This window comes from Mercenaria mercenaria, chromosome 2 (genome assembly GCF_021730395.1).
Source record: "Mercenaria mercenaria strain notata chromosome 2, MADL_Memer_1, whole genome shotgun sequence".
Classification (NCBI taxonomy): Eukaryota; Metazoa; Mollusca; class Bivalvia; order Venerida; family Veneridae; genus Mercenaria; species Mercenaria mercenaria.
In genome coordinates, this window is record NC_069362.1 from 66793407 (window position 1) to 66808430 (window position 15024).

A 15024-nucleotide genomic window follows, 5' to 3' on the forward strand; every position below is an offset into this window, starting at 1 on the left:
TACATTAAGATCTGGACAGCAGTGTAACATTTTCTTTCTTGTCAGCCATGTGAACAGTCAAGAGAAGAATAACAACCTTTTATTAGCAAATAATGATTTAATCAACAGAGCACTTTCCTAAAATACATGCAGCATATGACTATAATGTATCATAAAGAACAATGTACAGATAATCAAAAATCTTGTGATAAACAATGGAATTTGTAAAACTAAATCTTAAATAAATAGACTTGCAAAGTTTATTTCTCAATATAATTTCATTTTTTAATCATACAGTTTGATGAAAAATCCATCCAATGTTAACCTGCATCTTCTAAAAATGTTTGGATCAATCAATTGAAATTCTTTCCACAGGTGAACATACACTGTTTCAAATGGCAAAATTAGGTTTAACAATGATGTAATGATTGCATTTGTTAAAAATTTTGTTAATATTGTAAATCTTTTACATTTAGACATAGAATATATATAAATTGAAAATTATCAATTGAAAATACAGTGGATAATGCCATTTTCCTCACAATCAAATAAAGACAATTTTGAGCCAAACTATATAGTCACAAAAATGGAGAATTTAAGTATATCAAGTGATTTTGAAGCATTAAACTGATATAACTGAAATAAGTATTTAAGTACTGACTTTACACCAACAGCTGTTTATAAATACTGATTTACAACTAAGAGAGCACTGGGCCCAGTTGTTCGAAACTTTAACAGGCGATTAAGCTAACAGCCGATTAACTTTTAAGGTTATATTACAACATTTAAGAAGACTTTGAAAAACAAAAGTATCAGTTAAGGATTATGAAAACTAAAAGGCTTTTACAGTAAAATCAAAACATTATATGAGCCGTGCCATGAGAATACCAACATAGTGGGTTTGCGATCAGCATGGATCCAGACCAGCCTGCGCATCCACGCAGTCTGGTCTGGATCCATGCTGGTCGCACAGCCACTACGTTGGTTTTCCCATGGCACGGCTCATATTAGTTTTTCCCAGCAAGTGTAAACTTTCGAATCAAACTTCCACAAGCGGTTAGTTTAACAGGCTGTTAAAGTTTTGAACAACTTGGTCCTGAAGTCTCTGTATCAGTCATCTAACCTAGTTCATACCCAAAACACATACCTAAGTTAACACGTATTTAGTCCAGTAGTTTCTGAGAAATCAACTTACATTCAAAATGTTTGTGATGTGGTTGTATACATGGATGATAACAATGCTTATGCTATTTGAAAATAGTAGACTAAACAAGGCCACTGCCTGAAAGTGTCTCACCCACATGAGCTTTGACTCATGAAATAGGTGCAAAATGAGTTTCAAAACCATCTTACAATGTTTCAAAACTATATCTGCAACAATTTTTTTTAAAAACTGTATTTTTTTGTGAATTTTCAATGACTGATTTCAAGGTCAAGGTGACCAGGAGGCCAAAATTCTCCATGGGGGTGTAAAATGAGTTTTTGAACCATCCTACAAGGCTTCAAAGCAATATATTGTCATGTCAGTGCAATAACTCAATAAGTGCATATATATTATATAAGCACTTATTGAGTTATTGCGCTGACATGACGAATTATGTAATGCTTTTTGAGAAATTGTCAAAAAAATGCTAATTTGTTCAAGGCCACTAGTGGGCCAGGACTCAGCTAAGGGGTGTAACATTAGTTTCTAAAACATCCTACAAGGTTTAAAAGAAATACGTGTAAGGGTTTTTGAGTTATTTCCAATTGTTGATGCTGTCGCGTGACGATGTCACCGCCGGAATTTGGATCGCTTAGTCTCTTCCCCTAAAAGTGAGCGAGACAAAATCATCCAGTCAGTAAATACACCACGCAATATTTTTCTTAGTACAAAACCTAACCTAAAAAGTCCTGCAATATCCTATAAGACAGACAGGTAGACAGTCAATACTAAACTGCCCCAATTCCTCAGACAGAGAAACATAAACTCTCAGGGAATATATACTGTCAATGAAAATTAATACAAAAAAAAAGCTAAAACCAATTCACATGTCTTAATGTAGGTATATGTAATACATGTATTTTCCTGTTCTCTACAGACAGTACTGTTAGACAATACCTCTGTACATTCATATTTAAAATATAAATTAGCAAACTACACATATACAGAACAAATGAATAAAAAATTACAAATAATAAATTGTAGGAGACTACAGTGAGAAACTAGAATGTGTCTGTAGGACACAGGGTGTGCCCCCGACAGGTACATTAGTCACAAATAAGGGGCAATAATTCAAATGTTTGCAGTCTTAATGGGGTATAGCCTCAACAAACATTTTATGAAAAGGGTTCATTATTCTAGGCCCTATACTTTTTGAGCTATGAGCATCACAAACAAAAAATCCACTATTCTGGCTATTTCAAGGGCCATAACTCTGTAATAAGAGTAAGATTCTCAAGAAGAATGCCAAGAGTGCAAGGCCACATCATGATAAAGACTCCTGCAAGGTTTCCTGAATTTACATCCAATACTTTTTGAGCTAGGCACATAATTAGGTGAAAAAGTGCATTTTTTTACTATTTCAGGGGCCATAACTTTAAAAATAGGGGTGGAACCTGCCAAAACATTACAGGTGTGCAAGTTTATATCATGATAAAGACTTATGCAAGTTTTCAACCATTTATATTAAATACTTTTTGAGCTAGGCCACGTCACAAGGTGAAAATGTGCATTTTTGACTATTTCAGGGGCCATAACTCTAAAAATAGGGGGCATAGCCAGACGAAAAATAGGAGGTACGCAAGTTCATATCTTGATATAGACTCATGCAAGGTTTCATCAATTTATATGAAATACTTTTTTAGCTAGGGGTGTCACAAGGTGAAAATGTGCATTTTTGACTATTTCAGGGGCCATAACTCTAAAAATAGGGGGCAGACCCAAAGAAAAACAGGAAGTGCGCAAGTTCTTATCATGATTTATACACATGCAAGGTTTCATGAATCTATATCAAATACTTTTTCAGCCAGGCGCGTCACAAGGTGAAAATGTGCATTTTTGACTATTTCAGGGGCCATAACTCTAAAAATAGGGGGCGGAGCCAAATAAAAATAGGAGGTGCGCAAGTTCATATCATGATAAAGAATCATGCAAGGTTTCATCAATTTATATGAAATACTTTTTGAGCTAGGCGTGTCACAAGGTGAAAATGTGCATTTTTGACTATTTCAGGGGCCATAACTCTGAAAATAGGAGGCGGACCCAAATGAAAAATAGGAGGTGCGCAAGTTCATATCATGATTAATACACATGCAAGGTTTCATGAATCTATATCAAATAGTTTTTGAGCTAGGCGTGTCACAAGGTGAAAATATGCATTTTTGACTATTTCAGGGGCCATAACTCTAAAAATAGTGGGCGGAGCCAGATGAAAAATAGGAGGTGCGCAAGTTCATATCATGATAAAGACTCATGCAAGGTTTCATCAATTTATATGAAATACTTTTGAGCTAGGAGTGTCACAAGATGAAAATGTGCATTTTTGACTATTTCAGGGGCCATAACTCTGAAAATAGGGGGCAGACCCAAATGAAAAATAGGAGGTGCGCAAGTTCATATCATGATTAATACACATGCAAGGTTTCATGAATCTATATCAAATAGTTTTTGAGCTAGGCGCATCACAAGGTGATAACGTGCATTTTTGACTATTTCAGGGGCCATAACTCTAAAAATAGGGGGCGGAGCCAGACGAAAAATAGGAGGTGCGCAAGTTCATATCATGATAAAGACTCATGCAAGGTTTCATGAATTTATATCAAATACTTTTTGAGCTAGGTGTGTCACGAACTTCGGACGGACGGACGGATGGACGGACGGACGGACGGACGCACGGACAGACGGACGGACGCACGGATAAGACCAAATCTATATGCCCCCACCACTCATGGGGGGGCACAAACATGTACACTGTGTGTTACTTCTAATACTGTATATCCTCAGGTGGCTCACTACAAAATAAACTGCATTTGCAAGGAAGTGGGATAATTCAAAACTAAATATAGCATGTAATACATTCTACTTACTGATTTCAGACTTCAAACACCCAACTAAATTGGCAACATTGAACTGTGACTCTAGTGCGAAAAAAAAACCCACAACAAAATGAAACTGATTTCAAGGTTGTTTCAACTCTCCCTATTGCACTATCTATTTATAGTTAAATGGTATTAAAATAATCAAACAATAGCCTACTGTAAATGGTTGTGGATTATGAATTTCAAAACAAGCTAAACATTTCACTATTCCTTAACTTATGAAACTTAGAGAATTTGTGTTCAAAGCCATTTTCATTTCTCAACAGATTGGCAACGTTTGTTTTCACGGCATTGAAATAAAATGAGCACAAACGTCTGGGTCAATCACTGTTCACGATGGCAAAAAATGCGACTGGGTAATAAATGTTGTTTCTATGTAAAGGTAAAGGTAAAGGTCTTGTTTATTATAGTGTCACCCCTATTGAAAGAGCCAGCCAATTTGGCTTATGAGACACCTTTATTGTGCGTACCAATTACCTCCCACTATGCCGGGCGGACAGAAGTCGGTAACCATTCATTTAACTAGATCGCGGCTCATGAACTGGCCTTTTTGGAATGAGTCCCATGACAAACATCCCCCGGACGAATGCTTCAACCTCCTGATCCCGAGGCAGACGCCTTAACCACTGGGCCACGGTGACCGTTTGTGTGAAAGTGCCAAAATCATAATAACTCATGAATATTTTATGGCTGTCTAAAGGAAATACAGGTTGTCACTTGTTAAACACAGAGGAAAGTTGAAAAAATAAGGAATGCAGTAACAGCAGATGTTATGTGTCTAATCAAGACATATGAAAAGTCCTATTACTTGAATTGCAAATTCTTTTAATCAAAATGCATTTAATTCTATTAAGGTAACAAATTTGAAATATTGAGTTTATCTGTTAATTAGCAGAAACAGACATTGTTTAAAACTGTTCCCTATCAGAAATAGATTAAAGCATTTTCAAGAATATGTAGATGAAATTTTAAGCTATATGGATAAAGGGAGACAACTCAATAATGTAAAATATGACCAGCAGTCAAACTTGACATTGGATTGCATATTATCAAAATTAGCTTGAAGCAATTTTCCACATTTATATAAAATGATCAAGCTGATTGCAATGTGGAATGTGTGATGTACCAGTAACTATTGTATAATAATAAATTTCTGATATAAAATATTTAAAAATTTTAATTAACATTGTATTCACAAGTAATTAAATAAAAGTATCACAGATATATAAAAAAAAAATACGAAGTTATTAAAGTTATTTATGTTATCATATATTATGGATCACCCTGTACATACAATTACAGTTCTTAGTGGGAATCATTTCAACACAACAAACATGTCTTAACAAATTTTGATTCAATCATATATTCTATAAATTCCTTTAAATAACCTGTTTCAAAACAATGTCAACAATGTCAACTTCCAGTGAAAAATGTAATAGAAAAGAAATGAAACTGTTTCATTGGCTTTATATACCCAAACTACATGACTGAATTTTTGTTTTTGCTGGGTTTACTGTCACACTGACACAATCGTAAGCCATATGGCGACTTTCCAGCTTAAGATGGTACCAGAAGACATAAGGTGCTCTTCAAAGCATTTGTTCATCATGGTTGGGCACCTGGGTAGAACCTTCAACCTTCAATAAGCTAGCTGGATGGCTTTCTCACATGAATACAGCGCCCCAGGTGAGGCTTGAACCCACATTAGTGAGGAGCTAATGATATGAAGTCAGCCACCATAACATGGCCACAGAGACTCCCTACGTGACTATAACTTTACCCTTTTTACCAGACTATCATCTTGATTTTCACACTAAATGTTTCTTGGTCCAATACATCATTCATACAATCTATACATGAATTAACAATGCAATACTGTTAGACGGCAGCGAGTGACTTATATCAATGTATAATACAATACAAAGTTCATAAATAGTAAAGAAAAAACTTCTAATGTATAAAACTCATGGCAAACTCTAATGGGTTATCAATTAACCTAAACACAATCAAAATTGGCAATATTAGTATTAGAAGGTACAATTATACCACCAATTTTTAAGTTTTATTTACACATTTGTATATGTTGACCTGCTTTATATCTCTTGATAACACAAAAATATTTTCTAAGAAATACATCAACATTAGAAAAAACAAATGATTTTTATTGCTATGATGATTAAAATGATTGCCAAGTTTAACCTTTAGTCTGCTTGCGGCAAGTGGTTTTGCTGCCAAGTTTAACCTTTAGTCTGCTGCGGCAAGTTTTTGCTGCCAAGTTTAACCTTTAGTCTGCTGGCGGCAAGTGGTTTTGCTGCCAAGTTTAACCTTTAGCCTGCTGAGGGGAAGTAGTTCTGCTGCCAAGTTTAACCTTTAGTCTGCTGCGGCAAGTGGCTTTGCTGCCAAGTTTAACCTTTAGCCTGCTGATGGCAAGTGGTTTTGCTGCCAAGTTTAACCTTTAGTCTGCTGATGGCAAGTGGTTTTGCTGCCAAGTTTAACCTTCAGCCTGCTGATGGCAAGTGGTTTTGCTGCGAAGTTTAACCTTTAGTCTGCTGATGGCAAGTGGTTTTGCTGCCAAGTTTAACCTTTAGTCTGCTGATGGCAAGTGCTTTTGCTGCCAAGTTTAACCTTTAGTCTGCTGGCGGCAAGTACTTTTGCTGCCGAGTTTAACCTTTAGTCTGCTGGCGGCAAGTGGTTTTGCTGCCGAGTTTAACCTTTAGCCTGCTGACAGCAAGTGGTTTTGCTGCCAAGTTTAACCTTTAGTCTGCTGACGGCAAGTGGTTTTGCCTTTGAGACCAGTGGATCTATGCAAGCTGATTATGGTCTTCACTATTCACTATTTAGATGGTAAATTTTCAGTGAACACCCCTTTGAATAATAAGTGGTAATGCCCAAACTGAATAATGGACCAGTCCATTATAGAAATTTAACAGGGTAAAGGTTAAAAGCAAAGCAGAAATAGATGTTATGGTATAAATTTGAATCTCATTTATCATTCTAGTGTCACATGATGTGAAAAATGTTAAGTTTAACTTCAGTGGGATACTGTTACTATGAAGTTGCAGCATGCAGTTTTGTGTCCTGTAGGTCTGACTTCTTCAGACTTTGACCTTGATGCTTAACTCCTTTGTGACCTTGACCTGAAGTAAGCAGCTGGGCCAGTTGTTCAATTCTAGCTTTATTAGCTATTATATAGCATTGTGTTTCCCACAGCATTGTGATTAGTGTCTTATTGTCCTTACAATCTAGCGGAATGTCCTCCGAAAGTTGTGGACTGAACCGGTAAAATGGTACATTAATCATACTGCACCAGGCCCGCGCTCTATCAACTGGTCGCCCTTCTGACACTGACGCCTGAAAAATAATTGTAAAATATATAGAAAGGTATCATTATGTCAGCCATAATGTCTAAACTGTAGAAGGAAGAGATCTCTTTTTAAAATCATGGACAAACATCTGAAACACAGGCACAGAGACCAATATATGTCATTTCACTATAATAGAACATATATTTTATTTATAACTGAGAAGTTCTGACTCCCATTATGAAAACTTGTTTAAGGTCCATTTTTTTCAAATCAATCTAGCAAAAATTCAAGCCAATGTCCCTATCTTTTTATTTGTCAAATTCTCTATGTATAATCTGAAGTTTTGATAAATCAAGGTATATTATTCAATTTGCAGACTTTTATATAATTTAGTAACACTATGCTGGTTCAATATAATTTGAGCCGTGCCATGAGAAAACCAACATAGTGGGTGTGCGACCAGCATGGATCCAGACCAGCCTGCGCATCCGCGCAGTCTGGTCAGGATCCATGCTGTTCACTTTTAAAGCCTACTGCAATTAGAGAAGCCATTAGCGAACAGCATGGATCCTGACCAGACTGCGCGGATGCGCAGGCTGGTCTGGATCCATGCTGGTCGCAAACCCACTATGCTCATTTCTACTTAATATTATAATATTATACTCTACTCAATCATACTGATCAGATTGTACAAGAGTGCTTTATGCTTTAACCTGACAAACAGCTTACGATTCAAACTTATTTTAAATACCATGGCAACTGTCTCACTTTTTTATCAAACATGACATAAGATACAATTTCAGACTACATTCACTGTCAATACTTCTTTCAGGCTAGTCAACAAAACTATATACTGACTTAAACATAACTGTAAAATTACCTGGTCAATGAGCAGAGAAACTAATGCTGTAGTTCCCTTGTATACTTTGTGTGCATCAAAGATCCCACTTGGTTTGTAGACATCAATATAGTCCCTGGGGATCACCGGAACACGCCCACATCCCAGAGATACAACGCAGCCGAGTGGTCGCACCGAATCATGCTCACCCTGTAACAGTGAACAAATGACAATGTGACAGCGATGTATTACGTACAGATCTGTTTATGTACAGAACTGGTTCAGCCCAAGTCTACTTTTTTTTCTTGCTTTAAAATCTCATTCACTTCTCTGGTGATGGTTTACAATTTCCAAATAAAAATGTACAATGTAATGAGACAAGGACGTGTCTGTTCTCGAGATGTTGTTGTTTGTAGAGTTTTAGTTAAAAAATAAATCCTATTTTCGAACTTTACATTTGGATACATATGAATGAATATATGGGTATGTTTAATACTGAGTGCTGGAAGTTACTAATCCAGGATTTATATCTGATATTTGCAGGTTTGTTTTCATTTCCTTTCACATTATCTAAATCAATCCAATATGCACATACTTCTGAAAATAACACTCAGTCTGGTAAGTTGTTGCAAATGCATCAAAACAAAGACATGTAACAGCTTTTTAACCCTTAGCCTGCTAAATTTCTAGAATGGACTGGTCCATCATTCAGTTTGGGCAATACCATTTATTATTCCAAGGGGTGATCACTGAAAATTTACTGACTGAATAGCGAACAGTGCAGACCATGATCAGACTGCACGGATGTGCAGGCTGATCTTGGTCTGCACTGGTCGCAAAGGCAAAACCAATTGCCACCAGCAGGCTAAAGGTTAAAAATGTTTTGTTTTTTTAAAGGCACTGAACTGTCCAGAAGTGTGGCCCCTTCATGCAGTCCCTTTCCGTAATTCAATAAATATATGAGTAAATTGACAATGGTTTTGTAGAATTATATACATGTTTTATACGCTATTTAATTTTCATGTAAAACAATGCTTTCTTTCTATAATTTGGTGATGTTTGAACTTTTTTCTCCAAAACATGGACCTAACTCTTAAAACAAGAGCTGTTTGTACAATATAAATGTCGCTCATGGTGACCTGTCCCAATTTTAGTCCCATAGTGATTATGAAGCTGCCTTATGACTTTCTGATCCACAACACATAGAGGGTTATCTACTGACCACAGGCAATAATTCTATGAACTGTGAAGGCAGTTTGCTGTAGGGATACAAAGTTATTGAGCATAATCCATTTAACTCTCCTGGTTCTTGTGACCTTGACATTTTACCTACTGACCCCCATAATAACAGAGGTCATGTACTAACCAATGCAATCTTCCTATGAAGTTTGAAGACTGTAGGCCAAGGTGTAATTTAGTTATTGGGCAGAAGCAATTTTCAGTCTCAAGGTCACTGTGACCTTGACCTCTGACCAATTGGCCTCCAAAACAATAGTGTTCATCTACTGACCACAGGCAATCTTCAGTTGCTGGTCAGAAACAAGGCAACCTTGACCATTGGGCGACCAGCCTTAAAATAAATAAGTTACATCATTCTGCCATTCAATATCAACCTGCCTACAAAGTTACAGGTTCTTGCACCCAAGTGTTCCTCATTTATTGATCAGAAACTGAAGGGGCAGATAGACAGATCAACGGTATGATTATGATATGATGTTCCCTTTCAAGGTGCATGAAAATATTCGCCTTTCTGTCAACAGGTTTTACCCTATTGCAGGCTAATGAAGTTAAGTATGTATAATAAACAACACTTACAATCTAAGACAAATCTTTTACACTTTCTAATAAACTTGTGTACTAATTTATCATTTACAAGTTACCGGTAACTACAGTTAAAACATGCATTACAGAACAAAACTTGGCACAACTTGTAAATAAACTGTTTAAGCACCTGGTGAATAAATATACACAGAGAAGGGAATTTCCCATTTAGGAAACAATCTATGAGTTTATCCCTACTTCCAGGATGGAAAATTTGTTACTATTTATAGTAACTTGATTCCCATTCAGGGAACAATATTTCCATTTTTTACTTGTTTCATTCAAAAGGCCCTCTGCTTAAGAATATACAGGATAGCATTTAACAAAATACATGGTTGTAAACCTGAACAAATTATCTTAATTTCTACCATTCATTTTTTTAAAATGTTCTACATATGATGCATATATCAGATCAAGACATACAGAGATACCTTCTCATGAATTTGAACCTAATATGATAATAAACAAGTGTATAAAATTTAAAGGCAGAAGTTTTATCACAATTTTATCAAATTTGTAGAAGGTTTGATGCTCCATTAAATTTGATTTAAATGGAAGTATTGCAATAAAACTGAACAGAATTTCTCTTCCAGATAGCTTGTCTTCATCTTTCTATACATTTTGTTCTGTTTTGTGTAAATCAGTTTTTGCATTATATTAGAACTTTCATGGACCAATTACATGCTATTTAGTGAAGATATATTTCTCTATTGATAGAATGGAAGGTAAATTTCCAATCAAAGAAACTTTGAAATTTAGAAGTTGAATAAAATTATTTCAGGACATAAATACATACAAATGTATCTGAATGGTAGAAATTTAGAAAATCTTTCAGGTTCACAATAATGCAATTTATTTTATGACACCATGTTCTTATGCACTGGGCCTTTTGAAAGAAACATGTAAAACATGGTGCAAGTTACAATATTTAGTAACACCATTCCCTAAGGGGTTTAGGGAATAACCGAAAGATTGTTTCCCTGTACAGGAAGTTTCCTGTACTGATGGAGTGAACATGCTTTCATTACTGGTTTCCCGGTAGTTTCCGGACCCAAGTAGTTTTCCGGACCTTTTATATTTCGTCCTGTATAGACTTTACGCCGCCGTAAAGCATCAGGGTAACTAGAACTGTCACAGGAGTGACTCATACCCCCACCATACGGTCTTGTCACAGAAGAATGGCAACCATAAGAAATCTAAAAAATACTTAGTCTTTGGAGTACTTCATCCTGGGCTTCCACATGTAAGTAATACTAGTAAATATATTAAATCTCTAATATTAGAGATACACTAAAAGTGAATACAAAAAAGTGTCTTACCGACCCATGTTACCACAGGAAAATGTATTTACTTTTTACATAGGACTTATAATAAAAAAGTTAGAAAAATACCTAAAATATTGAAAATCTAAAAATAGGATTTCTAAAAATAGACTAATTCCTGGAATTTAAGGGGAAGAAACTCCATACAAAAGTTAAAAAAAGGTTACTTCCCTTTGGCTATAAGCCAATCAGAATGAGATATAGTGAAAATACATCAAAATTAACCTTAAATTCTAGGTAAAAGGGGACGCAATTCAAGAAAAATTTGTGTCAGAGTTATGCACCTTGTGTCACATGATGTGGGTGATGAGGTGGATCATCTATTTTAAGTCTGAATCAAATCCATTCAGTAGTAATTGAGATATAGTGAAAATACATAAAAATTAACCTTAAATTCTAAGTAAAAAGGGGCATAATTCATGAAAAATTGGTGTCAGAGTTATGCACCTTGTGTCACATGATGTGGGTGATGAGGTGGAACATCTATTTTAAGTTTGAATCAAATCTATTTTGTAATAACTGAGATATAGTGAAAATACATCAAAATCAACCTTAAATTTAAAGTAAAAGGGGACATAATTCATAAAAAATTTATGTCAGAGTTAAGCACCTTATGTCACACGATGTAGGTGATGAGGTGGAACAACTATTTTAAGTTTGAATCAAATCCATTTAGTAATAACTGAGATATAGTGAAAATACAACAAAATTAACCTTAAATTCTAAGTAAAAGGGGACATAATTCATGAAAACTTGGTGTCAGAGTTATGCACCTTGTGTCACATGATGTGGGCACATGATGTGGGTGATGAGGTGGAACATCTATTTTAAGTTTGAATCAAATCCATTCAGTAGTAACTGAGATATAGTGAAAATACATCAAAATCAACCTTAAATTCTAAGTAAAAAGGGGCATAATTCATAAAAAAAAATTGGTGTCAGAGTTATGCACCTTGTGTCACATGATGTGGGTGATGAGGTGGAACATCTATTTTAAGTTTGAATCAAATCCATTTAGTAATAACTGAGATAGAGTGAAAATACAGCAAAATTAACCCTAAATAATAAGTAAAAGGGGACATAATTCATGAAAACTTGGTGTCAAGAGTTATGCACCTTGTGTCACATGATGTGGGTGATAAGGTGGAACATGTATCTTAAGTTTGAATCAAATCCATTTGGTAATAACTGAGACAATAGATTTCGGGACGCGGGACGGGACGCGACGGGACGCGACAAAACTGACTCCTATACTCCCCCCTCAAACATGTTTGGTGGGGGTATAACAATATCGTATCACCTAGACCTTTGTTGCCTTTACATAGCAGCTAAAACCTAGCATTACCGAACTTATTTATTATTTGAATATCCCGGTTGTTTTAACTTACTTCGATGTAATGTTTACACAAGAGATTGTCGACTGCTGGGGAGTTACAACTGTTACAATGAAAGGTCCGGAAAACTACTCAGACTGAGATATTAATGGAATTAGTTGCCCCGTTTGCTGTCTCATAAACATTTGTGTTATGAACGCAAGTGTAATACGAATTCTGCATGGTGTTAACGAAGAACCTAGCTTTTTCTGTAAAAATTTTATCTTTCTACTTTGTTTTGTTTGAAAATTACTGGCAAAAAATAGGGATTTCGGTCCGGAAACTACTGGGAAACCAGTATATAAATCCTTTATGCAACTGGCATGTACAGAAAGAAAAAATAATATGTGAACATAGCAGAAAATGAAATTAACTCATTTTCGTATCCATTCTTAAGGTTAGCCATTCTGAACCTTTGGTATGGTATACAAATGAGCTCATTTTATTCTTATTTGCTTATTTTGGTTTTTAGTCATAACGTAACAGCAGGCCATGCAGCTTCAGTGGTAGAGAACATTCACAGGTGACTCTGCAGGCAAGACTTCAGACACTTTCAGACACCTTCCTGTTTGGATATGAAAATTTCTGAAATTTTTAAAAATTCATGACAGAAAACAGATGTCTGTGGTTTGAATGCACAAGATATCTTGAGAGTGAAGCTTCCTAGGAATTTTTACTGAAGTCCTGGCAAAGGTTGCTAACAAATACTCTGGATAAGGGCGCCACTTTAGTTTATTAATATTTAATAATCAAAGGATAATAACTCAGTAAAAAATCATCCGACAGGAACATAACGAAAATATTAGCATCGTATCTTAACAGAGAAGCTACCTATATAGATGAAGTTTTGTAATTCCAGCTAGAGGCTGATGAGAAATACTCCAGACAAAAAATGGTGCTTTAGTATACTAATGTTAAATAATGAAAGGGCAATAACTCAGTATTTATCATCTGACTGGAACACAAAGAAAGTATATGCATTTCTTCTTAGGAGTGAAGCTACTTATGAAATTTAAATGAATTCCAGCCAGTGGTTGCTCAGAAATAATCCGGACAAGAATTGTGGGACAGACAGATGGAAGGATGGAACATAACTGAGCCGCGCCATGAGAAAACCAACATAGTGGCTTTGCGACCAGCATGGATCCAGACCAGCCTGCACATCTGCGCAGTCTGGTCTGGATCCAAGCTGGTCTTAAAGCCACTATGTTGGTTTGGGAAAAGTGTCTTGAGTTCTTCATACTTGAAGCAGTGACTTTTAAATTACACTTGCATAATGCCAATAGGGAATTCCAAGGATTTATTTTGAATAGATATGAATGTGAAATTATGAAACTGTTTGCCAATATATTTTGGCAGATTTCCTTGTTCTATGAGAATTAGTATATTTGTAACACTGGCTAAAAAATTTCACTTTCTGAGTTTTAATTGATGACTCTGAAAGACTACAAAGTAAAGATTTCAGTTTGTTTTACAGATGTTATAAAAGTGTATATTTTCAAAATTTGGAAGTGCTTAAATTTGGATACAGATTTAAATGATGAAAAAAAAAAAAACCCAACAAAATAAGACTTGGTTTCAAAGCTGTCCTGCCATGTTAACACACCTGTGTCAATACCTGAACCAAACCAGCAGCAAATAATATTCACTAACAAGAGCTGTCCGTAAGACAGTGCGCTCCACTATTTGGCGATTTGACAGTAAAATGAATTGATGTCTCAATAAGAGACCTCTGCTTTAAAAGGAAGATACACCAAGTCATTATCTTATATTGTACTAAAGTTATATCCTGAAAGCGAAGATTACCAAAAAAACTTTTAAGTATGAAATGGGGCATAATTCTGTCAAAAATACAATAAGAGTTATGGGGATTGTAACTACACATGCAGATCATGATTACAAAGAATTATTTTTAATTTCAAGTCATTATCTTTTAAAATACCAAAAATATGTCTATAAACGAAGCTTTCGAAAGAATTTAACATGAAAATAATTCCAAGTATAACAACTTGGTGACCTTGACCGTGGGTATAATGGGCCCAGCTCCTGCACATACTTTGTTTGTATGCTGGACAATGTTTATGTAAATTACAGTAAGATATTAGCAATAGGAACAAAGATATGATGGAAAAACAAAGGTTGCCGAAAAACTTTAACATTAAAAATAACCTAAGTATAACACCTTGGTGACCTTGACCTTGATTATAATGGGCCTGGCCCCTGCAATACTTTGTCTGCATGCTGAACAATGTTAAGGTGTAGTTACAGTAAGATATAAGCAAAAGTAACAAAGAAAAACAAAGGTT

At 35.4% G+C, this 15024-nt stretch overlaps 1 protein-coding gene across 4 annotated transcripts in view; it reads right to left on the reverse strand.

Moving 5' to 3' along the window:
* Positions 1–63: 63 nt before the first annotated feature.
* LOC123564164 (85/88 kDa calcium-independent phospholipase A2-like) overlaps positions 64–15024 on the reverse strand; it is a 67862-nt gene continuing 52901 nt past the window's right edge. For all 4 annotated transcript variants that reach the window (XM_053536813.1, XM_053536814.1, XM_053536812.1 and 1 more), the window contains 3 exons: positions 8245–8412; positions 6342–7410; positions 64–6301 (listed from right to left, as the gene is read on the reverse strand). In XM_053536813.1, the coding sequence (XP_053392788.1) occupies positions 7108–7410; positions 8245–8412 (471 nt within the window). In that variant the 3' untranslated portion in view covers positions 64–6301; positions 6342–7107. The remainder of the gene's footprint in view (positions 6302–6341; positions 7411–8244; positions 8413–15024) is intronic.